This window comes from Ammospiza nelsoni, chromosome 13 (genome assembly GCF_027579445.1).
Source record: "Ammospiza nelsoni isolate bAmmNel1 chromosome 13, bAmmNel1.pri, whole genome shotgun sequence".
NCBI classification, from domain to species: domain Eukaryota; kingdom Metazoa; phylum Chordata; class Aves; order Passeriformes; family Passerellidae; genus Ammospiza; species Ammospiza nelsoni.
Genome location: NC_080645.1, coordinates 21195745 through 21222861, shown reverse-complemented (window position 1 = coordinate 21222861; position 27117 = coordinate 21195745). Strand labels below are relative to the sequence as shown.

Genomic DNA, 27117 nt, shown 5'->3' with positions numbered 1-27117 from the left:
GACTGGGAAGAAACAAACAAGTTTGGAATTAAAACATCCAGGCAGCAGGGTCCAAAATGTAGAAAGTTACTTGTGTCCCTGAACTCCAGGGAAATCACTGCCTAGGCACTGAGAGACCCCAGGGATTGGGCTGGGACAGGGGAGAAGACACAGTGCAGAACACGTTCACATTCTCAGGGAGCAGGAGGCTCCCAGCTCCAGCCTGACCCAGCACAGGAGCCTGGGGCTGAGGCAAAGGCCCCAGGGCTGGGAGCTGTCACAGGCCAGGCTGGGGCTGGGGTCTCTCAGGTCACAGACAGTCCTGATGGAGTAACTCCAGACAATAATCCTGCCTAAAAATGCAGCCAGCCAGGGCACTCCAGGCAGCAACAACCACTTTAATGCTTCCCCTGATGAACACCAGACAACCCTGTCAGCAGGGCGTGTTTTGCAACAGCCACGAGGATGAAAGAGCTTTTCCTGAGGATTCCCAGCAAACACACCTGCTTTTGCTGGATTTCCAAGAGCACCTCTGCAGCTCAGAACATCTTCCCATGTGTGCTCAGTCACCCTCTGCACAGCTGGTTTCCATGTCCCACTGCTCAGCTCTTTTTGCCTCAACTTCTGCTTGGGAAAAGCTTGCTGTAAAAGCTGGACATAAATTATTGACTAGGGAGAAGGAGGCTCTTGTCCTGTACCACTCCACAGCTCTAATGAGCTTCATGTGTGCCAAACAGCCCCGGAGCCTGACACATTGTACACACACAGCAGCACGTTGTGGGCAGTTTATTCCAGCCAGGGCTGTTTGTGTGTCGTGTTCAAAGGTTACACAAGAGCTGCAGCACCCAGCTCAGCCCCACAGGGGTGTCCCCATGCTGAGGGCACAGCCCTGCCCTCCTGCCATGGCACAGAGCACAGCCAGCAGTGGCTTACATGGGACTTTCCACCCATTGGAATATGTTCCCTGCTCCTGTGAACAAGAAACTTCCACAGCTAGGAATCAACTCTGAAATCCTGAGGAGTTCTCCTTCCTGCAGGATAAAGTTCCAAGAGCTCACATAGCCATCCCTAAACCTGGGGTAGCAGCAGCACAGCAATTCCCTGCTCAGCACCTCGACTCTGGAGCTGAGGAGGCAGAGGCTCTGTGTCCAAAAGAAGCCCCCATTCCACATGGAGGGGGTTCACACAGGTCTCAGGCGTGGCTCCTCCTCCTCCTCGTGGCTCGGGGGCTGGGGAGGTGTCTCCTCCTCCCTGGCGTCCTGCTTGTCCCTCTCAGCCTGCAGCCAGCTCTGAGGAGCAATCATCTTCTTGGGCCCGTGGGGCGGGGGCCCGATCAGCGCCTCGATGTCGTCGTAGTTGATCACCTCCTTCTCCAGGAGGGCATTGGACAGCTGCAAAGGGGAGGGAGGCAAAATGAGGGATGGAGCCCCCAGAGAGAGCAGAGACCTGCCTCTCTGAGCTGGTCTGAACTGTCAGCTCAACTCAGCCCCAGCACCTGCAGCCCCCAGGAGCAGAGCTGGCTGTGCCCCCACAGATGGGGTGACCCCAAATTCTCCAGGCTCCAGCACCGTTCCCAAGGGCACCTTTGGCCAGGAACACACAACGTGACTGCAGGCAGCAAAGCGAGCTCCTGGGAATGATTTGCAATGAGAGCTCCGGGAACAATGAGAGAAGCGTCCCTCCTGCCACTGTCACTGCACCTGTGGCCCTGCCCAAGAGCCAAAGCAGCAGCAGGGAGATCTCTGGCAGAGCCAGAGCCCTCCCTGCACACACAGAGCTAACAAAGAGCTGCCTGTTCCTGCAGGCAGGGGCTGGAGGTCAGCACGAGTTCCTCTGCAGAAGAGTGGAATTCTCTGGCCCCTCTGGCAGCAGCACCACCCCTCTGGAGCAGCAGGTGGCTGTCCAGAGTGGAACTGCTCCATCCTGCTGAGGAGATGTGACACGCTGGCCTGGCAACCGAAACACTGACTCTGGAGATACTTTGGCTGCACTTTAAAGTTTTTCTGTGCTGAGCCTCTAGCAAACATCTGGCTGCTGTTACATGGCAGCAGCAGGACAGAGGAGCCTGCAGAGACACCCCTGAGGATCCCTGCTCCAGAGCTGCCAGGGCACTGTCCCGGGGACAGCAGCGTGTCCCAGCTCCCTCCTTACCACGCACTGGAGGCCTGGCACTGAGTAGCTGAAGGGGTTGTTGCTGTTGTTCTTGTTTGTTTAAAAAGAGGATTTAAGGAAAAGAACTGCTTGATTTGCAAAATAGGGAACATTCAGTTGACCCCTGGTCATTTTGGAAGTCACGGACTGGAATTCTGAAGGGAAGTCAAGGAGATGCAGAGGGTGCTGTGGCCCAAGCTTGGCTCAGCACTGGGCACAGGTGGGGATGTGCCAGGGTGTGTGACTGGTTTGGGACTCTCAGGACACAAAGGGGAGGAGGCAAAGCTCTGTCTCTGCAACAAGGATTCTTTGGTGTATCCGTCATTAAGGAGGTGAAAACTGCCTGGAGTCACCAGAAAGCAGGAACCAGCCCCCATCAGCCAAGGCACTATTTTCCTGCACCAAAGCCAGACACTGTCCACCTGATTACTGGCTTGGCTTCCCAAAAACAGCCACTGTCAGCTCTCCAGAAAATTGCACTGCCAAGAGGCAAGCAGAGAAGTGCAGGTGAAGGACACAAATTCCAGCTTTGATCATTTCCACAGAGCACTCCTCCTCTATCTACCCTGCAAACACCAGCTGGTGTGAGGAGGCAGACTACTCACTGCTGGGAAAGGCACACACATTCCTCCCGTGCCTGCTCTCAATCTGGGGGATACACAGTAAACAGTCACTCGTTCCCAACACTCCCACCACAAGACTTTCTAGGAGAGAGACAACACTGCAACAGCTGAGCTACAGAGCACAGCAAGCAGCAAAACCACCAGTTAAAAACACCCAAACCACCCAACAAACCCCCACACAATTCAGCTCACGGTTTGCAGCTTGTCCCGGTTCTCCAGCAAGAGCTTTTCTGTGCGCCTGTAAGCCTGAGCCACCAGGGTTTTGGCTTCCTTGGAGAAACAACAAGAGGGAGGTGGGGTGTAGGTGGCAACAAACACAATGTGTGGCTAAACAAGGAGAGCGCTGAGGAATGGAATCTGCAAACTGAGGCAGGCAGAATGTGCTTCCCATGCACAGAAACTATGGATAAACTGGCTGGAAAAAGGCCCAAGGAGTGCTGGTGATGAGAGGCAGTGAAGTCTTGCCCTAGCACAGCTCAATGGGAAATGCAGATTAAGGCTGTTCAGGAGCTAAAGGTGCAGCTCAGCACAAATCCCAAGGAAGCACAGCCATGGTGCTTCTGAAATAGAGCTTATTTGTTTCCAGCTTTTTGGCTTTTGAACTAAAGCAATGTGTTTTTTCAGGAACGAAGCCAAATTTCCTGTCAAAACAGGCTGATTTGCAGTCAGTTTGACCATCTAACCACTGGTTAGATCTGGTCTAGGAAGCGCACACATCTACACTGTGACTTTAAGACACAGGTTTCTTGCCATCCCAGCCCTGCACAGCACAGGCTGCTAGGCTGAACTCACAGCCAGGTGGGATTCTGCCTGTTCTGCTGCCCCACTGCACAGCCCTGACACATGGAACAGGTCACTGCTCACTCACTGGCCAACAGCAAAATGCCAATTGTTTGGGTGCAAACCACTTGCCATTTTTCAGAGAAGTGCAGAAAGCAAAGGACAAAAAGGACCCCTTAGCCCAGGGTGGCCTTACGTGGTCCATCATCTGCAGCAGGCCCTGGCTGAAGGGGCGCCGGCCGATGCCAGGGGCACTCTCGGGGTCTGGGAAGGAGATCTGCCCGATGCTGGGCACCATCCCATACTGCTTCACCATGGCATAGGCTATCTTGGTCACCTTCTTCAGGTCATCCTGTGCTCCTGGGCAGGAAAGAGACACACACACTGCTGGCCAGCTCTCAGCTCAGTGCAGGGAGAGCACATTCTGCACAAACACATGTCCTACCAGGGGAGAGAGCAGAGGACCCACTGCAGCCATGGGGGTGAACACTCAACCCACTGAGGGACCTTCCTGCAGGTCCCAGGAGCGACAGAGTGACCCTTCTGTGGCCAGCCCACCTGAGTCCAGACCTGCCACTGCCCACAGAGCAACCTGGTCTAGTGGGAGGTGTCTCTACCCATGGCAAGGGGTGAAATGAGATGGACATTAAGGTCCCTTCCAACCCAAACCGTTCTGTGATCCTATTTGGATTTAACCAGTTGGAAACAGCAAAGAAAGTTCTAGGTCTTCTCAAGAGCCTCACCAGTAGCTGTAAATGTGGCTTTAAGCTTTGGGACAAATCTGAGACAAGACAGTGAAAACCAGCCCTAAGACCTCCATGCTTGCAAGTGTGACATTTCTTCTTGCCAGCACAGGAAACCTCCATCCCTTGCTCAGATCCCCTTGGACCTCCACCTGCCCATGCCAGGCTCTGGCTCCTCACCTGTGGTGACCCTGTTAAAGGTGATGGCCTCAGCCACTCTGCCCCCCAGGGCCATGCACATCCTCTCCAGCAGCTGCTCCTTGGTGAACAGGTACTGCTCGCGGGGCAGGATCTGTGCGAAGCCCAGAGCCGCGTTGGTGCGAGGGGCGATGGACACCTGCGACACAGAGCAGCTCCCTCAGCTCACAGACCTGCACAGCTCTCCCTGCAGCACCACAGGGAGGGCAGCAAGAGGCCTCTGCATTCCCAGTGAGGTTTGTCCGTAGCCATGGACAGGCTGGCCTGCAGAGACATGGGCGAGGACAGCAGCGTGTCCTCATTCCTCTGCCTTCACACACAAACACACTTCCTGCTCAGGAAATCATCCTTAACAGCAAGTCACAGAAATCCTGAAATTTAGGAGTTACTTTGGAGTGTATAGGCCACACAGAGTTCACTGATTCTGCTCCAGAACCCCTGAGACTACCTGCAGAAAGACAGGAGCCTTCAGAAAAATAACAGCCATTTTCCCCACCCACTAAATGAGAGTAATTAACACCAGTTCTGCTTACACAATGGGTCATTCAGAGTGAATGTGCTGCTGGTAACTGGCCAAGGAGCTGTCACCCCTGTCATTTCACTCCCCACCTCCCCAGTGTCCCTGCTTTTGGAGATGAGCACAGATGACATCCCAGGGTGCCAAAGAGGCCTTTCCCTGCAGAGAAGGGCTTCGGGCAGACAGCCTCCCAGCCTGGAAAACACATCTCTCCATCAGTATCAGGCTCCTGCAGGGCCCTCACTGCCTGCAACGTGCTGGGAAAGGGATCACATTTGGATGTGTGCACACAAGGAGCAGCCTGGAAGTGCATGACTGAGCAGCAGCACCAGGAGACTCGGTTGCTTGTAATTTTTAATTGCAAGGCTTCTCCTATAGCTGTTAATCAGCTTTGCAGCAGCACTGTCATCAATGGAGCCTAATAATGGATTTCTCTACAGCATAAATTAGGGACATGGCTTATATAATCACACAATCATTAAGGCTGGAAATGTCCTCCATGACCATCGAGCCCAACCTTCAACCAAATCCCACCAGCCCACTGAACCACACTGTGAAGTGCCACGTCCACTTGTTTTTGAACATTTCCAGGGACAGTGACTCCACCACCTCCCTGGAGTACCTATTCCAATGCTTAACCAACCTTTCAGTGAAGAATTTATTCCTAATATCCAGCCTGAACCTCTCCTAGTTTAGTGGTGGGCTGGCAGTGCTAAGCAGTTGGACTCAATGCCCTCAGAAGTCCTTTCCAAGGAACATGATTCTGTGATTCTGTATTTGCCGTTTACTTTTCTGCAGCAGCACAGCCCCAGGCTCACAGAGCTGAGCAGAGCTGCACACAGGTACCAATCTTGGACAGGGAAGCCCTGGGACTGCCCTCCCTGGAGGTGGAGGTACCTTCATGACAGCCTCGGTGTGCTCCAGCAGCCACCCAACCAGGGCATGCCCGGATTCATGGAATGCCACCACCTTCCTCTCTTCTGGTGACAAGATCTTACTTCTTTTGGCAGTGCCTGTGGGAACACACACCAGGGTATGATAAGTTATCAACAGGTGCAACCAGTGGGGCATAACCTGGTCCTGCCCAGGGCACAGCCCGTGGCTGAACTGTTTGTGCTGACTCTGGGGAGGAGGAGGCAGCAAAACCCCTTTGGCTAAAATGTTTGGAAAAGGTGCTCCCTGGCCCTGAGAGGGAAAGCAATCCATGCCTGGGATTGCTTGAAAACCCTGGCAAAAACTTTTCCCACTTCTCCTTACAACAGATTTAATCATTAGACAAATACTTTGACATTTGATTTGATCACAGCTCAAGAACCTTGTTCCCACGGTTGGATCCGTAAAAAGGCAGCTTACTTTTTTTTTTGTGCAGAAAAAATCTGAAAACAACACAAAAAATCACAAACAACAAAACCCAAAATGAGACTAGCTAGAGTCTCACACTCATTTTGCTGTTTTCAGTCCCTTAGGCAGAACAAGAGAGAAGAGAGATGTCGAATCATATATATGAGGTCCCAGTTGAGAAAATTGTGCATTAAGAGCGTTCAAATCAGCTAAAGTCCAGGAGCAGATACAGAAATCCTTCTCCAGAGCCTGGAAATGTCTCTGATTACACATGGCATGCTCCATATGAGCTTATTCCCAGGCTCCTGAGACCCAGCAAATGAAGCCATAACTCACACTTAACCCTTCCTCCAGGAAGGTGATTTTCCAAAGTATCTATTTTCCAACTTGGCACAGCAAGCTCAAAAAGGATTAAAAAAAATAAAAGAATGGAAGTAAAATTTCTAGCACATAGGAAGAATAAGTACAGAACACACAGTTTGTCAGGCACTAATTACAGATCAGAATGTTGGATGCAAAAATGTCCCAGGATTTGCAGGCCAGAGTCCCCACACAGAGCCCAGGGCAGCAGAGCGGAGAGCAGCCAGTCAGAACCAATATTGCACCAAGCTTGCTTCATGCCTTGGAAAACAACATTCTATTAACATGAACTTTTAAACCAAGTCAAGGGTTTTATTAAACAAGGAAACAACAAAATTAGTGTGGCAGATCTAGTAAAATTACTGCTCAGGGACCCTGGAAACTGCTGTGCCCCGCCAGGCACGATGGAACAGCAGATTAAGTGCAACTGCCTTGATTTCATCAGTCAGAGCCTTACCCTGCCCCCAGCAGAGTGTGAGCATGGCCCTGTATGGCTATTTCCACAGAAAGATGTATCTATTAATATAAATATATGTGTGTATATATATATATATATATATATATATATACACACACACACATACATACACAGAGACGCTTAAAAAATCCCTGCCAGCCCACTGAGGGAGGGACTGTGCCCTTCACAACAGCACACAGTGTGCCCACCAAGATTATTTCTTTTCCTCCATAATCTCCAGGCATGGAAGTGCCCTGAAAGCCTGTAGTTATCACATTCATGACACAAGCTACCCAGGAAACAACTCTGGTGCATCTCTGCTGGCCTCACACAAACCCCACCAAGAAAACAGGCTCCATTTTCTGAAGCCAAGCCCTAAAAGCCTCTGTGTGCTCAGCAGGTTTCTACCCTCACTCCCAGGAGACCTGACTGACTGCTTTCTGTTCCCAAACTAAAAACACAATGGGAACTACCACAGAGAAAAGTTCTTGCTCCTCCCTTACAGCAACACAAAGCTTTAAGGCTGATGGGGCCTCTGGACTTGCAGAGCTCCCTTTTGATTCCACCCCACTCTTATTAAAACCAGAAGCTCCTAATGGAAAGCACAGTAATATCTTCTTTCTTTCAAGAAAAGCTTTTATAGGAACTGAAATGTCCTCTGGATTGTGAAAGCCAGAAGCATTCCTATGACATGGAAAGGGTACATTTAATACAGGGGCCTGGGGGGTTGTTTGGGGTCTTTTAGAATCTGTCTACAAAAAATAGCCCGTCCTGCTAATATGAGAGAATCTGATTAAGCAACAAAAAGACTCCGTGGCTTCCTACACACACCAGAGCCTGAGTGAGGCCAGGCAGCTTTGACTGCCAGAGCTCATGTCCTGCCATGCCCCAGCACATGGATCCCAGAGATCCCTTCTGCTGCCAGCCCCCACAGCCTTCCCTGCTTTTTGCTTTCTTTTCCCAGTCTGGGGAACTAAGGCAAGGCTCAGAGAGAAAAGGCAAGTGAGTCTCTACAAGTCTGGTGCTTGTGCTCCTGCAGATGGGAAAGTAGAGCACATCTTTACAAGAGCATGTGGTGCCAGGACAAGGGGGGATGGCTCCAAACTGAAAAAGAGGAGGTTTAGTTGGAATATCAGGAAAAAAAATCTTCCCTGTGAGGGTGGGGAGGCCCTGGCAGGAGCTGCCCAGAGCAGCTGTGGCTGCTCCATCCCTGGAAGTGTCCAAGGCTAAGCTGGATGGGGCTTGGGGCAACCTGGGATAGTGGAAGGTGTCCCTGCCCGTGGCAGGGGATGGAATATAGACTTTAAAGTTCATTTCCACCCAAAGCAGTCCAGGATTCTGTGATATTTGCTGCAGCTGATAAGAATTTCTGTGCTACAACTACAGCTGCCTCCCTGTCCACTCTTGGGAGTTCCTGGGTACAATTTGGGATTTGTGTTTTTAACCAAAGCACTCCAAGGGTTTTGTTTTTCTGCAACAGGTGAAGCTGTGAGGAATCTCCTCAAACATCCTGCTTAAAATGAGGACTTCTCTGAGCGTTTTCTGATAAAGCAAACACTCAGGCCCTAATTCCAGGATCAGGAAATAACTGACCCAGCACAAACATCCTGTTCCTCACGTTCCACTCTAAAGGCAGAGTGCCAGTCTGTGTGCCCGGGCTCCTGCTGGGAATGGAGCCTGGAAGCAGTTCAGTGTCTGATTATGAGAGCCACAGCTTGGCTCCACGGCAGCTCAGCCCAAAACCCACCAGGTCCAAGTCCCTCAGGTGAAGTCTATAGTCCTGGAAACTCTTTTCCCCTCCCTGCAATACACAGGGAAATCTCCAGAGGTTCCTCTCCTGGCAGTGGCACAAGCAGCAGGGAAAGGCCACAGGATGTTCTCAGAGGGAGAACAGTGCTCCACTGTCTTGCAGTTTATTCTGCCAATTCATCAAAGCCTGGGCTTGGAGGGCAGAAAGAAAAATCTCTAGTTTCTTGCTGGTGAGGATGCAGAGACTATTTGCTATTGATATTTATGTAGCAGGTGTCCAGAGCAGCAAGAAAAATTCAGAGATATTATCACTCTTCTTGTTAAAAAAAAAAAAAAAACAAAACAACAAACCACAACCCACAACCCCCCAAACCTTCTAAACCGAAAAATTGACATGGATTAGAATTTTCCTCTTTATTATTTTGCCAGTGGCCATTTTCCCTGAGCTATGGGTTCAGACTCCTCCAGATTCAGGAAGATGGAGCCATTTTGGGTCTTTTTCAGAGAACTTTCTGTGACTGTCATTGGAGACCTTCAGGCCAGAGCACACTCTGGACCCATCTGTCTTTCTGGGATGTAACCCACTGGCACAGGTGCACAGAGCAGCCCCTGGATCCCTGGCAGTGCCCAAGGCCAGGCTGGGACAGTGCAAAGTGTCCCTGCCATGGCAGGGGTGGCACTGGATGGGCTGTAAGGTCCCTCCCAACCCAAAGCAGTCCATAACTCCATGGAATGGCTGCAGCTCTCACCTGCAATGACTCTCTCCACGGCGTACTCGAAGTTGGAGGTGTCAATGGACTTGTGGCCCTCCCTGGCAGCATGGAGAGCAGCTTCATTGCAGATGTTTGCTATGTCAGCTCCTGCAGACACGAGTTCACAAGAGTTACACTGGCTCTGAATGGGACACAGGACTCAGAGGAGGAACGGGCACAAACAAATGTGGAGAAGGACCTAAGCAAGCCAAACAGGCTGTGCTCTTTGTTCCTTGGGAACAGAGAGCAGCCCCAGCCCGTGGTGTTGATGTTGGATTTGAATAATACAACTGCTTTGGCAGGGAACACTGACACCACACAGAGCTCAGCAATGCAGGAGCAGGCTGGGGCCAAGGCTGGCTCCCAGGGCCAGGGCTGCTGTGGGCAGTGGGCTGGCACAGGCTGCTGCTCTGCTTGGCCTTGGAGAGCAGAGAGGGAACATCTGTTCCCAGTTTGTGTGGGTGGTGATGGTGGTGGGGGGTGCTGAGAGCAGACACGGAGAAGCAGCGTGCTGGGGCCTGGGAGAGGGGAAACCCAAAAGGACATTCCAGGAACTCCACATAAACAGGAACTCTGGAGCCCCTTGCTCAGCACCGTTTCAAGCTCCCAGGGACCCACCCTGGAAGCAGGCTCGATGCAGGAGCCAGGCAGAGCTGTCCAATTTCTACTCTGATCAGCAAAATAATTCCTACTTGTTCCTTCCATCACTTTCCTGGTAACATAAATCAATTTAACAATCTCTCCTCTGAAGTGCAGCACCTCCTCAACAGCTTTGAGAGGAGCATGACTGGTTCCTTCCCTTAGGAGTTAGGCACCTGGGCATTGTAAAAGCGTGTTTTCAATACCTCCCCACCCTGCTAGTCCTGCATATTTCAGAAGATTGAAAAAAGTCATGAATTACTGCTCAGCAGAGCTCACCAGGGAGCTGGTCAGCTTCCCACTATTTTTTCTGTTTTCCACAGAAATGGAGAAAAAAGCCCTTTTTGACCAAAACTCCCTGTTAGACCCCCAGCACCCAGGGAGTGGAGCAGGAGCAGCCAAGGACACATCATACCACTGAATCCTGGGGTCAGCTCTGCCAGGTGCTGCGAGTAGAAACTGCCATCCTGGATCAGCTTCAGGCCCTTCAGGTGGTGCTCAAAGATCTCCTTCCTCTCCTGTAAAGAGCACCCAGGCCAGGGGTCACAACGGGGCCCTGTGTCACGGCAGGGAGCAGGGCGGTGGCACCGCCGGCAGAGGGGACAGCGACAGTGCCGGCAGAGGGCAGGGCTCTCCTTGCAGAGCTCCAGTGCTCCGGCAGCCCTGATAAACACCCAGCTCTCACATTCCCAACAGATGCACGAGGCTCCCCCTGAGTCACAGCTTTCTCTCTCAGGGCCACTCTCCCCTCCTCACTGTCACTCTGATCTCTCTTAACTTCTCCCCCACCACACAAGCCCTCTCGGGAAGGAGCTCTGACTGCCTCGACCCGCACAAAGCACAAACTGCAGAGCCCATCCAGCAGCTCCTCAGCCTGCACCCATTTCCCAGATGGAGGTGGGGGTGAGATGCTGCTGGCGAGCAGCCACCAGTGACTCATTCAGCTGGTCCAGGAGATCCTGACTCAAACAATGGGCTCAGTTGCCAGGGTTTTTCCCCTTCCTCCTTCAGGGCAGCTGCACAGTTCATGCTTCCGGGGCCAGATTCTATCAGGCATTTAAGGTATTTTCACTGAAAACTCTGCGGAGGACAGTGAAGCACAGATGGGAGAGGAAGAGCCTGTGCTGGCACAGCACACAGATCCTCACTGCAGCTGAGCCTATTCCCAGAACTCTGCTACAAATGTCAACACAGCAGACATGGAAGACTCTTGTAAATGGATTTAAAAAGCATTCAGAAGGAGAAAGTCACTTAACAGGCTGCCTAAAGGAAAATGAGGAGCCTTACAAGGATAGGGAGGGCAATAAACCTACAGAACAAACAGTGCTCAAGGCACATGACAATTTAAGCTCTCACACCAGCCAATTGCCAATTAGGTGCTTCCCAATTTCCTGAAGAGAAGACACAAACATAACTCTGCATCTGCATGGCAAAAGGAACCTCACAGAAGAATTCACTGCCAAGGGTCTACCAGAGCAGAGATCTCCAGACCAGTGAGCTGTCACTGCAGAGGAGCAGGCCACTGCATTAGCACCACAAATCCTTCATTCAGAGCACAGAGGCTCCACACCTCCACCAAGCTCAGCCTTGCCAGCCCAGTGAGACCAGCAGGGGCTGGGACATCCCAGTCACAGGAAGGAAAGGCAGCTGGTGAAACCTACCTGCAGTGTGGGGAGATCAATGAAGATGTGCCTGTCCAGCCTCCCAGGTCTCATCAGGGCGTTGTCCAGGACATCAGCACGGTTGGTGGATGCCAGCACTATGACGTGATCCGTGGTCCCCATTCCTGCCAAAAACAGGACCAGGGTGGGAGGTTTGCCCCACCTCACACTGCACTGCAGGCACACAGGGGGCTGGAGGCAGGGGATGGAGTACACAGCTTTACACAAAGCCAGAGGGTGTGCACAGCACCCTTTGGGCTGCTGAGGCTGAGTGTCCCCTGCAGCTTGGAGCAAAGCCAGGAAGGAACCTCCCAGGTGACCCAGGCCAGTCCCTGGTTATCATGGATACTCTGAAATCCCCTTTTCATTTATTTAAGTCTTGGCTTAAGACTTCAGTTTCTCCTTCCTATTGCCACACTTGGAAATTGCTCCAGCTAGAACCCAGAATCTCTGTTTTGATGAGTTCACAGATGCCTTCTCACCCCCAGGATAAGTCAATTTCTGAGCCTTTAGCTCCAGACTGTACAAGCAGCATTTCCTAGCTGAAACAGCCTTCTCCACAAATTTCCATGGAAAACCCTTTCAATTTTTATTTATTTCAGCCTTCAGTCACAGACAGACCACCAAGGGAGGGACAGGCTTTCCTCCGAGCTGCTCAGAGAGAGGACAGCTTTGCCACCCAACAACGGCCACGTTACAGCACGAGTTGTTCTTTGCCTCCTCACCTCTTACAGGCACTGTGCAGAATCCACACCAGACACAAAACACAACCCAAGAGCTTTGCACTGATTACCAGCACAGAATTTGGCCAAGCCAGTAGGAGCAGCCTCAACAGAGGCATCAAAGACAGACAGGATTTCTGGAGAAGGGAAGGCAGGGCACTGGCAGCTGCAGGAGGGGAAAGAGGAGCAGACTTTGTGCTGCCTGGGTGAGGAGCCAGAGCTCCCACGGAATCACTGCCCCACACGGTTATTTATTGCAATCCCCCAGGTGCCTGCAGGCCCCTGGGCATGAGTCACCTGCTTCCAGCACATTCCCCAGCCCTGGCACACAGCAGCCTTCCCAGGGAAAGGACACCACAGTCCCATGTGCTTCCCTGTGCCAAGTCCCACGCTGTGGAGAGGCGGCTCCGTGCACGTAAGCTGGGCCGGTTTCAGCTCTCAGCTCCAGCAGAAGAGCTGCCAAATGTGTCAGCGTGCAAGAGCTCAGCACAGATCAAGGTTCCAGGTGAGGCAGGGGACTGGCTGTGCCAGCCTGTGCTGCAGCAGACCTGGTGCTCCCTCTCTGCAGGCTCCTGCCTAAATAAGCTGCCCGAGAGGATGAAGCCCAGCATCCTTCAGGCGTGTATCACACTGAACTCTGGAGTGGGATAAACAAGCAGAGACTGGCAGGCACTCCAGGAATGGCAGGATTAGATGGCACAGTGCATTATCTGCCTTGCAGCTGGGAAGACTCTCTTAAAATAGGTCTGACTATTAGAACAAATAAAAAACGAGAAGCACTGAGAGCATCCTCCTCACATCAGCTTCTGCCCCACTTGCTTAATGCAACACCACCTGGCATGTCACAGGCAAAGATCAGCCAAAGGAACGGGCTACAAAAACAACACCTCATCACAGCAACAAATGAGAGCTCTGAAAATGCAGCCTGAAGAAAAGAGTTCCTGCAAGGGTCACAAAGGAACCACTCCAGAAAGGAAAGGGAAAAACAGTCTACTCAAGCTGCCCTGCTCCCACTGAGCAGCACACTGCTTGATGGGCATCTCACCTGCAGGGTTATACTGTGTCACCCTCCAAAAGCCTCTGGACATCTCCTGGGAGCAGTGGCACTGAAATGGGGCCCCTTCCTGAAGGAAGCCTCAGCACTGCACATGGAACTGCTCAGGACTTGTCTGAGGTTCCAGGTGAAGAGCTGCTACCAAAAGCCACGCTGCATTTCCATTCACAAACCCCCAGCTCAGGCCAGGACTGCCAGAGCTCCTCTCAGAGCATGCAGAACAGAGGAGAGATTTGGGTCACATTCCTCTTCCGCTTGTCTGCGGCTTGAGAGGAAGATTCACTGCTGAAAGCAGCACCTGCTCCGGCAGAGCCGGCTCTGTGCGTCACTCACTCCCTGCGCGCACAAACAGCCTTTGTGGAGAGGCTCCCCAGCCCCTCCCCTTCTCCCACCACGGCTGTGCTTCCCCAGCTCACAGCAAACTGACAGAGGGAAGGAACCCGGGGCTGCTCAGGGAACATCCTCTGATTTCTCCAAAATGTGACTGAGCCCAGCCTGCACTCACCCCATGCAGCTCATGGGGCACTCAGCTCCCTGCAGAGCTCTCATCCTCCTTTCCTGGCTTTCCCTTCCCTCCAAGAAATCTCATCCAATCACAGAAATCCAACAATCAGTGGTGACTCACTGATCTGCTTTTGTGCATTTTATTTCTCCAATGAACACCCATCTCGGGTCTATGGTATTGACTTGCCTTCAAGCCCTCAGTTTAAGCTCAACCAGAGCTCTCAACCTTCAACTCAAGGCTTCCTTACAAACACTCATCACTCCTGGGGCAGAACTGCTCCCCTCCTAAACAGGTCACTCTCCATCAACCTGGGAACTGTTTTGCTGTGCTGCACGTGGCACATCAGTGTTGTTTTAGGTGACACACTCCGTTAGGTAACACTCCAGTGACACGTGCCAGGATCCCTGCTGATCCCATGTTCCCAGCACCAGGCTGACATCCCTGCCAGCTGTCTCCTGTTTGACACTCTCAACTCCTTGCACTGTTTTTTTTTGTGTGTGTTTGATAAAGCACTGAGCAAAATTAAGGACTCTGTATATGATCTGTGTGAGACACGAATAAAGAATGAGATAATATAGATTTAAAAATAAACCAGCAGCACACTGCAAACAAGGGACTATAAAGTACACACTCAGGATAATATTTACCTTCTAAACTCACTTTCCAGTTGAGCTGAACCCTTATTTCTGCATTGAGACTCACCAGGAAAACACTCTGGAAACCACACCTAATTTTTACAGACTGATGGAAATCAGACATTTTCATTTTTAGGCTAGAGATGTGGAATGTACTGACAACATAGTCCAGAATAGACATGCAGGCTTCCATTTCATTCAGAGGCCAGCTCACCCTAAAACTGTTAGGGGAGAAAAGGACCCACCCAAGCCAGGACTGCTGGGCTGTGTTAGCACTGGCCTCTCCTGTCCCGATCATCTATTCACTGGAAACACTCAGTACAGAGCCAGCAGCTGGAACCTGGGTCTGGGGATGTTTTTGGTGCATGATGGCTTCTAGCTTTTCATATGAAGAGTGTGATGAGACAACATGACAGTCAAGCTATGAGTCACAGTTACAGTGAAGGGAAAACTGAAACAAACTCTTCCTCATGGGCAGATAGTTGGCTATTCCTCACCCTGCAATAGTAAGATTTAGTAACAGAAATATTACAAGTTGGGTCAGTGCTGCAGGGGTGGACAGAGACAGCACTAAGGACTGCCAAAGGAGCATTCTTTGTGTGAAGGTGTCTGAGCAAAGGGCCAATTCCAGGTGCACAACAGCCAGAAACCAAACCCAAGTGTGGCCTCAAACCAGGACTTGTTTGCAAAGCCTATCTCTCTCATCTCAGAGATCCTGTGGTCAAGGCAGACAACACATACATATGGCAGTGGACAGGAGAATTGATATATTACTTCACTCCTGTCCCTTTAGGACAGCTGAACTCTAAACTCTGACAGGCTTTAAACCACTACCTGCCTCAGACTGGATACAACAAGTATCCAACAACATGTAATGGCCAGCTGGACTGAAACTCAGGGGGTTAAATTTTACTGGATTTAGGGACTAGTGATGGGGCACATGGGCTCAGACTGGTTCAGACTTCAGCAAGACAACACCACAGAGGCCAGGCAAGTTCAAGCAGGGCAAAGATGAACAGCCAACAGCTGGACCTCTGAGGAGAGAAGGGCAGGGAGAAACACTGACCATCCATCTCCACCAGCAGCTGGTTTAAGGTCTGCTCCTCCTCAGCGTTGGCAAAGCCAGAGACGTTGGTGGAGCGCTTCTTGCCCACGGCGTCGATCTCGTCGATGTAGACGATGCAGGGAGCGCGAGCCTGCGCCTCGCGGAACAGGCTGCGCACGCGGGCGGCGCCCAGGCCTGCAGGGAGGGAACGCTGTGAGCCTGACAGCTAAAGCTGGCAGCAAAGCTGGAGAGCAGCACTGCTGGCCCTCAGTGAGACACCTGAGACCAGACAAACCCTCCCAGAACTCGTGTTTGGTCCTCAGGCTCAGTGCGTCCTGGGGCTGGGTTAAACGGGCTCCTAAACCTGCAGGGACTCCTACAGCTGCTGCAAGAGGAGCTTCGCTCCCAGCTCCCAACATGGCCTCCTGCTCCTCCCACGGCTCAGAGCAGAAATAGTCAACATTTTCCTGCATACTGACCCTCACTGGCTCTCAAGAGATCTGTGAGGAAGGAAGAAAAGGAGAAGGATGGAAATCCCAAGGCACAGAGAGGCCCTACTTTCCCCATCTGCATTTCCATACAAGGAAGGAAGCCTCAGTCAAGGGCTTTAATAATAGGTACAGGGAAGCCAGAGAGGATGCTTGCAGGTGAAGGACCACAGCTGCACTCTGTCAGAAAGCAGCAACCAGAAATGGACTTCAGATACTACATAATTAAGGAACTGCATCACTGAAAGCCTTTTATATCTTCAGCCTAAGCATCCAACTCACCCTCCCCATGCCAAGCCCTGTCCTTTGCAGGAAGCCCAGCCAGCTCCCCCCACCTCCACAACAGACAAAGAGAGCACCTCACCTCCAATCACCTCCACGAACTCGGAGCCTGCCATGGCCAAAAACGGCACCTGGGCCTCTGTAGCCACGGCCTTGGCCAGCAAAGTCTTCCCACAGCCTGGTGGGCCCAGCAACAAGGCACCCTTGGGCACTTTGGCCCCGAGCTGGAGGTAGCGATCAGGATTCTGCAAGGACAGCACAGCTGGGTCAGAGCCACAGCTCAGACCAGCATCTGCACCACACTGGGGCTTCCCAGAGCTTCTCCAGAATGTTCTCAGCCTGGGCAACACTGAGCTGCCAACAGGGGCAGCTCCATCTGCACTCCCATTGTGGAACTGGAGATACAGAGCTTGTTTCAACAGAGGCTGCCCAGAACCATGAAGGATGAAGAGGAGAGCATCCCCACCCCAGGTCACCCCTCTATCCCAGAAGGAGGGCAGCAAACATTTTTTTTTTGTTCTATTTTTACATACCTTTAAATAGTCCACAAATTCCTTGACTTCCATTTTTGCCTCATGCATTCCTGCTACATCCTTGAAGCCAATCCCTTTTCCAGATTTCCCATCCACAATGGTGAAACGAGCCATCTTCAGCTGGTTCTGGGGAAGGCAGAACAAGGACCAAACAACTGTGAACAAGGCAACAGCCTGGAAAGGCTGTTTGCTACATTTTGGGAGCCAGCCCAGCCCAGGGAGACAGCCAAGATGTCCCTACCAAACACCACTAAAGTCCTCACCAAGGCACTGGTGTTTAACGGATTTTTGCTCTGGAGAAAGTTCCCAGATGGATGGCTGACTCAAACCTTATTTATCCACATGTTGGGAAGAGACAGAATAAACTTGCAGTCATAGTCCCAAAACAATCCAGTTCAAACTCCATGTAGACCAAGCAGGAATGTTTATTAAAAACATGCAGATGTCCAAAACCTGATTTGGGATCTCCTCCCTGATTTCTAATTGCTCTGATCCTTAATACACTGGGACAGTCATAGTTCCAAGGAATATGTGTTGATGGCAAATAACTGTCAGTGGTAAATAATTGCCAATACATATGAAAGCACAGACACTTTGTACAGTCTTTGATGTTGCTGCTGGTTTCTTCTGGAAACACCCCAGGCCAAAACTACAGGTTCTTAAACTGAACAGCCACCACGTTTCCATCTCCTGCTGCATGTGAAGCCACAACGAGAGTCAAAACAAGAATTCAGTTAAACATCCCACTCATAACTGCTCAGTATGTTCTACTCAAAGCAGCTACTGAGGAGGTTTTTTTCTTTCAGAAGAAAGTTTATGGCTTCTGAGGCCTCAGAAACATCCAAAGGAAGAGTTAAACTCAGGGCCTGGCTGTCCTCACTTAAGCAAGGACACAATCTAGTCCTCAAGGCCTCATTACTCAACACTTCTTTAAAATATTCCTTTTCTCTGAGCAGCTGCATCCTTTTGTTCAAAGAGAATCTCAAAGCCAAAAGAGAACTGCGGAGGAGACTGAGTGGGAAATCCAACAAGGGACTGAATTCACTGTGTTTTCATCCCAATCCCTGCGGTCAGGGACAGAGCACCCCAGGCTGATTCCTACAGCTCCATCAGCTGATCCAGGCCAGGGTGGGAGAGGGGAGGAGGAGGTTTGCCTGGTGTTGCAAGCGAGGCATGCGGCAGGAGCAGAACAGGCCAACACATAATGAACTCCAGAATCTGAACATATTTTATAAATTGAGAACTCATTTTGCAGAAAGCAGCAATTCCTACTTCTGGCTGTATGGGAGGCATGTTGGCAGGGCCCAGTGAAAAACACCATCTGCAGCTGCAGCTCATTAGCAAGCTTTGAAAACAGCAAACTGGACTGAAATTCCCTGAGCTCAGCCCTTCCTGCCATTGGGAAGAGAAGGGACCTCGGCTAAGGCCAGTTAAGGTACCAGCCAGGGAGATGATCAGCACAGGATGCAAGGTGTGGCAAGGCTGGAGAGTCCTTGGCACCAGTTCATCCTCATCCTGCACTGACTTTGCTGGGAGAAGGGGAGGAGATAACCCAGCAGAAGCCAAGACTCCCCACAGGCTGCAAAGCATGCTCAAAGCCAGGCTACTCACAAAGGCGTTGAAGCCCCCGGCCCTGCTCGCCACCCTGAAGAGGCGGAAGATGCTCCACAGCATGGACACGGCCACCAGGGTCACTATCAGGGAAAGGACATCACTGAAAGGACAAAGACAAGAACAAACTGAAGCCTTCAGCTTCACCTGGTCAATATGACCTGATATTACTTTTAAAGGACATTTAAGGTACAGTGCAAACGAGCAGACATGGTTAAGAACATGGAACTTTCACAGGTTTTTATACAGATATATAAAACCCCTAACCCCAACCATTACATAACCTAAGAAGTTAAGCAGAGGACACTGGCAAACATTGCCTACAGCTGTGGAGGAAATTCGACCTCACCATCCACTTCAGAGGCATTTCTGCTTCTAAAACAAGCAGGACTTCCAGACACTCAGATCACACGCAGAGCAGAATCCACCGGGGCTGGCAGTGCCTCCAAAGGGAGCTCACTGCAGAGGACAGGCTCTGCTAACAATAGGGATTCCAACCCTCCTAATCCTGCCAGAAATCACTCTGTGGGTCTCCCATTAAGAGACTGCTTGATCCTACTCAGGAGTCCTTTATGCCAGAAAAAAAAGTGCTCCAGCACCAACATTGTCAGTTTTCTGAATCCTTTGGAACACCCATTGCATTAGAAGGGAGATGGGGAGCTGCCATGACACCCCAGGTCTAACACAGTTACAGGACAAACGTGCTGAGGACAAATACCCTGTGAGCTCTAAACAAAGGATGCTCCTAAGAGCAGGAAAAATGATCCTATGCCAGATGACAGGCTCAGATTGGTGGGCCCCTGTTCTGCTCCACATGCCTGAGGAACCATCCGGCCTCGCCACACTTTTGTGCTTATCTTTACACCAGGAACGTGTGTTCCACCTCTCACAGAGGGATGATTTACTGAAGCAAGGGACCAGCAGGAGTTCTATACCCAGCTGCATTTGTTTCTGCTCAGTGAGAGATGCAATGGCAACACTGAAACCTGAAAGTCACCTTCAGTTTGTCTGCTCTGCAAACAGGATTAATTCCGAAACACCCTGAGCGCCCACAGCATGGAGCGAGCTGAGCCCTGCAAAGGCTCTGCACCTCACAGGCTCCAGCTCCAGACTGAGACCAAATCCTCCAGACATTCATCAGGTCTTCTGAGAGACTTAACAGCCCATCACAGCTCTTAAAAAATGGTGTAAAATCTCTTTTGAGGAGCAGGGGAAACAGCTTGCGTTGGGGGCTGATTGTCTGTTCAGTCCTCTCTTCCTGTTACACGTAAGTCTGAAAAATTGGCAAGTTCTGAATTTGAACTGAAGGTCTCCTACTGCATGATTAGTTAAAAAAGCTTATCTTCATATATTCAACTACATGTTAAAAACATCCAAATGGTGATGAGAGGACAAAATCCAGCCCAGGTATCCATTCAGACACAAACTTCACATTTTTACAAGGTGTCTGGGAGGAGGAATTACACACACTGGCCATCTCCAGTGGGAAAATCAAAGCATTATAATGAGGAAGGAAGGCTTAGTGCATCCCCAGCCTTCTCCACAGCCCAGGCTGTAACATCGTTTATTGCCAAGATTTCTATCACACTCTGCACTTGGATAGTTGATTATGAGAACAAAAAGTGCTCAGCTGAACAAGAACTCAGTGACCCTGACCTGAAACATTTTGGCCTGTTGCACGTTGCAATTACAGAATTCTTAAGACCCTCACTTTTCAAACATTAATGTACATCTAAAGCACCTTATCTTCCAGAAACATTCATTCAATGTTCCAAATCCAAGCTCACTTTTCTGTCCTGTATTTAGATAACATTTAGCCAAAAGTCACTTTTTTTCCAAGTAAAGGATGCTGTCACCAATACAAGAGCAACAGTAAGAACAAATTTATATCATACTTTCCATAAAAGCCAGGGTGTTTGTAGGAAATGGGGATTCTGTCTTTCTCATCAATATTCAGCTCATCCTCCACAGCTCTGAGCTTCTCTTCGAATTTGTCGATGTTTGCCACGCGCATGGTGTAGAGCAGGGTCACGTTCTGGGGACAGGCAAGCCACAGCAGCAGGGAAATGTTATTTATTACATATCAATATCTGCAAGGAGCACAGGGGCACAGCATGGACAGGTCAGGAAAAAATTAGCCTCGTGCCACACCCTTTGATCCTGCATCAATGAATACGGGAGCAGATGACTGACACCAGGCTCTGAGTGAATTTAGGAAGCCTCTGGTCTTAGGAAAAAAGGTGATGGAGTTTGACAGAACGCTCATGCCTGAAACCCAAACAGCAGAAAATTTTTGAAACAAAATCCAGTCATAAGAGTTTACAATCACCTGGATACCTTCTCCCACATCAGACTGAGTTGGTAGAAGAAAACTCAGTTTCTCCAGCATTTTAGAGATACACTAGATTTTTTTCCCCCAGGCCATTATTAATTATTTTTACCATTCAAACTGGAAGTCTTAGTTTCCAGTTGCTTGAAGCCCCCTGAACTTCAAATACAAGAAAGAAAAGAACTAAAGCAAGTTTAGCAGCTGGAGTTTCACTGACCACTAATTCAGTCCCCTTCAGCAGTATTATCTAAGCTCATTCCCAGCTGTAGGGAGTCACTCACAACTTGGCCATGGGGAGTTCCACCTGGGTGCAGATAAATCTCCACGATGTCACTCTCAGGCACCACCTCGATCCTCTGCACCTCCCCCTTGGCCAGCATCTCATTGACAAAGTAGTTCCAGGAGATGTTGGTCCCCTCCCTGTTCTCGCCGATCATGAAGCGAAGCATCAGCACCACGAAGGTGAGGATCAGCAGCGCCCGCAGACGCTCCAGGTGCATCTGGTTTTCCCTCCTCCTGCGTTTCTCCTCCTCTTTAGGAAAAAAAAGATACCAGAGGAAAAAGAATTAGTGTGTAATTGTGGAGTTCTCTGACTCAAAGGGATAATTAAATGGCAAAGATTAACACAATGGTACTTTTGAGGGGGATTTTGTGCTGCATGTTTGGTTTCCCCTGAAGGACTGGGCTCCCATGGTCCTAGTGCACCAAACCCACTAAAATGCCACCAAATATCACTCTAGGCTAAAATGAGACACTCTCTTGCCTGGCCCCATTGAGACAGAGTCAAATAAAGCCACAGGATCCTTGTTGCTAAAAATCAAACTGCAGAATGACTACAACTCACTTCATATACAACATGGCTCCACAGTGGAAAATATTGGGAGTAATCCCAGTGTCCCTGGTAAATCCCACAGCACATTATTGTTTCCAGGTGAGCTCTGATCTCCTGGCACCTGCACCACAACTCCAGCAATGCTTCCACCACCTCAGTAAATACCTGCATTTGCAGAGAATGGGAGATAGCACAGAACACAAATACACTGCAAATCCATCTGCCTTAACCAAATTCCCTGGATTTTCTCCCATACAACTCACCTCATGTTTCAGAGGGTTTGATAACTTGCCCACATTAAGGATCTGTATCCAAGGGGGATTCCTATGCTGGATGTGCTTTCCCACACTTTTATTGTACCACAGCCACACTAAGGCAATGACACATGGAAAGGGATGTTTTACTTCAACCATTTGCCATCAAATATTTTTTATAGTCTCACAACACTTATTTTTTCTGCATCACACAGGCAAATTTACAATTCTGTGGGCTGTAAAGGGCTGTCGCAGCACAGTTCAATGTCAGCTGCTGGCCAGTGTTTGAGTTGCTCAAATGACAACAAATATCTCCTCCTCTTTTCAGTCACATGTGAGTGTTCCCAATATATAATTTAACACTTGCTCTTGATATACAATTTAACAGCAACAGCACCATGGCACACATAAATACCCTTCCACACCCAGAAATAAATTCATTCTGTGCCACTGGGCTCTAATGCACCAGTGCTGCAGCTCAGATTTGATTTATTTGCAAATTCATAACAAATGTCCTGACACCAGCATTTATCACCGGTCACCAATTAGGCCCTACGCACGCTGCAACAAAACCCAGGGACAAACATATGACCCAGGCAGCTGCTAAAAAAAGTCCTCTGTCCTTCAGAGGCACAGCCTCATTTTTCACTGCTTCCCAACCCTGCTTCACTCTGAACAGGAAAGGCTTGTTCCTAAATAGAAACAATGCAGCTTGGCAGAGAAGTCATCATTTCAGAGGGCCGTGACAAGCCCAGGCTCCATGTCCAGCCCATCCGCTTTGTTCTCTCCTGCCATCCCCTCACCAAGTGTTATCTGCTGCATCCAGCTTTGTTAGCACTCAGGAATTCATCCCAAGGCTGCAGGATGACATCCACTACGGTCTTAACTCTTATAAGAGTTAAGTCTGCACAACATCCTGGAAAGCTGAGCAGGTTCTAAATAAAAAGATTTTACAGAGCAAAGAAACTACTTAAGGAAAGCGAATGCTGACAGCTAAAGTCCACCTGTGGTTGTGCAAGTTCCTTGGAGGTGTCAGAGTCAGCTCCTGCTAGAGCACTTTCCTCTATTTCATTTCAGACCAAGTGGAGGCCCATAACCTGCTCTAAACACACACAGTCAGGGGTGTGATCACAAAAACACCACCCAGGGGAAAGCTGCCCATGAAACATCCTGACACAACTTCTCCCATTTCCAGGAATTAGATCTTTCTAGGACCTTTAACCTGCAGCTGAATAATTTCAGGAGAGAACCCCATTTCTAGAAAGCTGCAAGGCAACAGCAAGCTTTCCTCTAGTCTCATTTAATCAAGTACAAAGCCCATCTATTTCTCAGCTGCGGTGAGGCGTGACTGTCTGTGCAGCACAACATCCCCCCTGCACCACAAGCACCCCACAGCACTCAGGAACCAGTCCCAGGGACTGATGTGACACTTGCAAGCAGCAGCTGTGGGAATACTTCCAGCTCCTGAGTCTCCACCAAGCAATGATTTGCCATTAACCCCAAATGTGAACTCTCTGATTAAAATCTTTGCAAGGGCTGCGGTGACAGTTTGAAGAGTTCTGTGCAATAATTACAGCAGAGACAAGTGTTCCCCTGGAGACACGGGGCAGCAGTCCCCTCCCAGAGCCAGGCTGTCCATTAATCACAGGAGGAGAGGCACGGAGCACAGCGTGCTGCTGGGTACTGATGGGAACAGCTACAGCACTGCCAGGTGCCTGCCCAGCCATCCCCTGGCCTCACACACCAATTCCACACCCCAATCCTTCCCAGGACTCTGAGAGCTGCACTCACCCCCCACTGAACCCTTCATCCCCGTTAGCATCAAGGGAAATGCACTGCTCCTGCCACAGGGACACTGCAGTGACACCAGCCAAGCTGTCAGCAGCAGCTGACCTCTGACTTCAAAAGCAAAAAATTCAAAAGAGTTCAATTATTAAGCACAACAAAGCAAAAGCCAAGTGCTCATACCATCTGATGATACCTAGGTAAAGGTTTAAAAAATAAATGACAAAGTTATATTACAGTCTGCAATGACATTAAGTGCCTCCCAACTTGCAGTACAAAGTTCAGGAGGCATGGCAGGGAGCTGGATGATTTTATGGGTCCTTCCAACCCAAGCCACTCTGTGACTGACAGGTTAAAACTCATTTTCAAAAGATTCTTTACATGCCTGGGGCTTAGGAGAGTAAGACATAGAAAAAAAAAACCAGTATCTAAAAAGATGGATTTAAAAAAGAAAAACCAAGAAAAATTAGTAACACTGCTAAGAGCTCTTTGAGGCATTTATATCTAAATTCTGTGATTCACTAGAAGTAGGGGTATCTCCATATTGAAGGTAAGTGAAATAAAAGCAAATAAAACCAAACCCAGCTTAAACGACTGGGTTTAGTTAATACAAATTTATTAAGCCAAAATGCTGTACAACAAAACCTCCCCAAAACCCCCAGGTAATATTACTGTCCCCCTTCACAAAGGGGCAATGCCAAGGCAAACAGCAATGGGGAGATTTGCACAGGAAGCAGAGTGCCCCACAAAGAGTCACTTTCATGATCTTTCGTCCCCTGATTAGATATTAGGGGAAATTCCTTCCTGGCAGGGTGGGCAGGCCCTGGCACAGGTGCCCAGAGCAGCTGTGGCTGCCCCTGGATCCCTGGCAGTGCCCAAGGCCAGGCTGGACAGGGCTTGGAGCACCTGGGACAGTGGAAGGTGTCCCTGCCATGGCAGGGTGGAACTGGATGGGCTTTAAGGTCCTTCCAAGCCAAACCACTCCAGGATTTCTATAATCTGCCTTGTACCTTCCAGTCCATCACCTAAACCAAAATACTCCTTCCAGCTTGTTCCTAGCCCCAGGTTTGTACAGGGAAGCAGGAAGGAAGATCTTGCTCCCTGTGTTTCAGTAAACCCCAGAATTTCTGGTACACACATACCATCCTCCTCCTGTGGGGATTTCTTCTTGAATCCTCCATTCTTCCGGCTACTCCCTCGAGAGCTGGATGTAGCAAACCAGGCAGTGCTACCTGCAGGCAAGCACAGGTCACAGATTGTTTTGATGGCACAAGGGAAATAATTTGGAGGAATTTCTTTAGTACTGAACCATGGACACCATTCCCAAAGCACAGTCATTGCTAACACTGGTGAGGGCAGTTAGGAACAGCCTCACGCTTGGGATTGGAAATGCTCATTCAAGGAAATCTAGCTAATGGAATTAAATCATACTGGGGAATACTCCAATAAAAGCCCAAAAAGGCTACAAACCAAAGTCTAACGACCCAGTACTTCTTTAATCCCCTGAGCTCCTCGTGGGAAGGTGCCACTGTTCATTCCTGGCACCAAACACAACCCTGGGTCCCTGCAAACACCCCTAGCTCCCACATCCAGGAACAGAACCTTTGCTGCACCTTCAGGAATGCAGGGGGAAGGCGAGGAAAGGTCAATTCTCTTATGAAATCAGACCTTTTCCCTTCCTGCTCCTCAGGACTCACCCAGGAGATTCCAAAGTCTGACTGGATCCCGAATTATGAGTTGTTTTGTCAGGACTCCGCCGAGACTTTGACGTGGTAGGGAAAGTGTTGGTGCCAGGAGGCTCTGAGGAAGGAGAGGAAGAAAAACAATACAACAATTGGAACAGCAATGTGGCTGCTGAAGCTTTGTGTGCCTCCCTGAGACTCGGATTCCTGAGCAGGGAAATGCTGTGGGTGAGTGTCAGGACAGCAGCTGGGAGCCCTGGAAGGGATCCCTGGCTGGGCACCTCCCACCTGACTTAGGAAATGTTTATAACCCAGAGCAAAGGAAGCACAAGTAGAAACAGACAACCTATCTTCAAAACACTTAATAGTTTATCTTTTCCTTCTCTGTGTCTGGTTTGTTTTTTGTTTTTTTTTTTTTTTTTTTTTTTTGTTCTAAAGGCGTGTTGGAAAGCAGTTCTTAGAACGTAAAGCCTGGCAGTGTCCAAAGCCAGGCTGGACAGGGCTTGGACCAACCTGGGCTAGTGGAAGGTGTCCCTGCCCATGGCAGGGGGTAAGAATAAAATCCCTTCTCACACAAATCATTCCATTATTTCCACGTTGTTTCCCAAGTCAACCACCAACAGCGCTCACAGGACGAACCTTCGGGACGGCACAACCACAGGTCCCTCCCAAGCAGCCCGAACGCCCCTCTCCCCCGTTCTCCTCCTCCCCCGGTGCCCGGTGAGGCCCCGCCACCGCCCCGTTACCTGCAGGCCGCGAACCCCGCCGAGGGCAGAGCCGCGGGGCCGGGCCCAGGCGGCGGCGGGCGGCCGCCAGAAGGCGCAGCGGCCGCGGAGCAGCCCCATCCGCAGCAGCAGCGCCATGTCCGCCACTCCCGCTTCCCAGAGGCCTCAGAAGCCGCGGCGGCGGGACGAGCCCGGGCCGGGCCGCGGCGGCTCCGCCGTTACCAGAACCGCGGCCTCGGCAGGGCCGGAAGCGCCCGCTGAGGGCCGGGCGGCCATCTTGGAAGCGGGGGCGCGCTCCGCGCTGCCAGGCCTTAAGATGGTGGCGGCGGCGCGCGGGGGCTGCCGGGAAGGGTCGCGCCGTTCCCGCGGTAACGGGGTGGGGGGGGCACGGTGTGAGGGGCCGCGGACGGCCTGAGGGCCCGGCCCCTCCCGCGCTCCTCCGGCGGGCTCTGCGCTGCAGGCGAGCCTCAAACTAGGGCCAGCCCGCTCACGTATCACTGAACAGACGGTTCTCCACCAGCCCCGGCTTTCTCCGGGCTCTCCAGCAGGGCCAGGGCCCGGCCTTGGCCTGCACCCAAGTTATTTAGGCAGGAGAACAAACGGCTGGGAGGGGCGAGAGGGTCCCTGCAAGGTTAGCACAGAGGCTGCAGCAACCGCTGAGGGGGCCTTGATACTGGAGTCTGGT

The 27117-nt window shown here is 50.6% G+C and overlaps 1 protein-coding gene across 1 annotated transcript; it reads right to left on the bottom strand.

Moving 5' to 3' along the window:
• Window positions 1-357: 357 nt before the first annotated feature.
• On the bottom strand, window positions 358-26699 carry SPG7 (SPG7 matrix AAA peptidase subunit, paraplegin). Its single transcript, XM_059481421.1, has 17 exons — window positions 26454-26699; window positions 25723-25825; window positions 25168-25257; window positions 21436-21686; window positions 20721-20860; window positions 18826-18928; window positions 17215-17340; window positions 16764-16926; window positions 15933-16106; window positions 11951-12075; window positions 10705-10807; window positions 9648-9758; window positions 5889-6004; window positions 4457-4613; window positions 3730-3893; window positions 2946-3023; window positions 358-1370 (listed from the first exon to the last, which is right to left on the bottom strand). The coding sequence occupies exons 1-17, from the start codon at window positions 26568-26570 to the stop codon at window positions 1161-1163; spliced, it is 2331 nt and encodes a 776-aa protein (XP_059337404.1). The 5' UTR covers window positions 26571-26699; the 3' UTR covers window positions 358-1160.
• Window positions 26700-27117: the final 418 nt, after the last annotated feature.

What these genes read in the sequence shown, in the direction of transcription:
- SPG7 (XM_059481421.1), bottom strand. Translation starts at nt 26,570, where the DNA reads ATGGCGCTGCTGCTGCGGATGGGGCTGCTCCGCGGCCGCTGCGCCTTC. An exon ending in GCGGGGTTCGCGGCCTGCAG is followed by an intron (nt 25,826 to 26,453) that starts GTAACGGGGCGG and finishes CTCCTTCCTCAG; the next exon opens with AGCCTCCTGGCACCAACACT. An exon ending in CACCCTGGCTTTTATGGAAA is followed by an intron (nt 18,929 to 20,720) that starts GTATGATATAAA and finishes TTGTCCTTTCAG; the next exon opens with TGATGTCCTTTCCCTGATAG.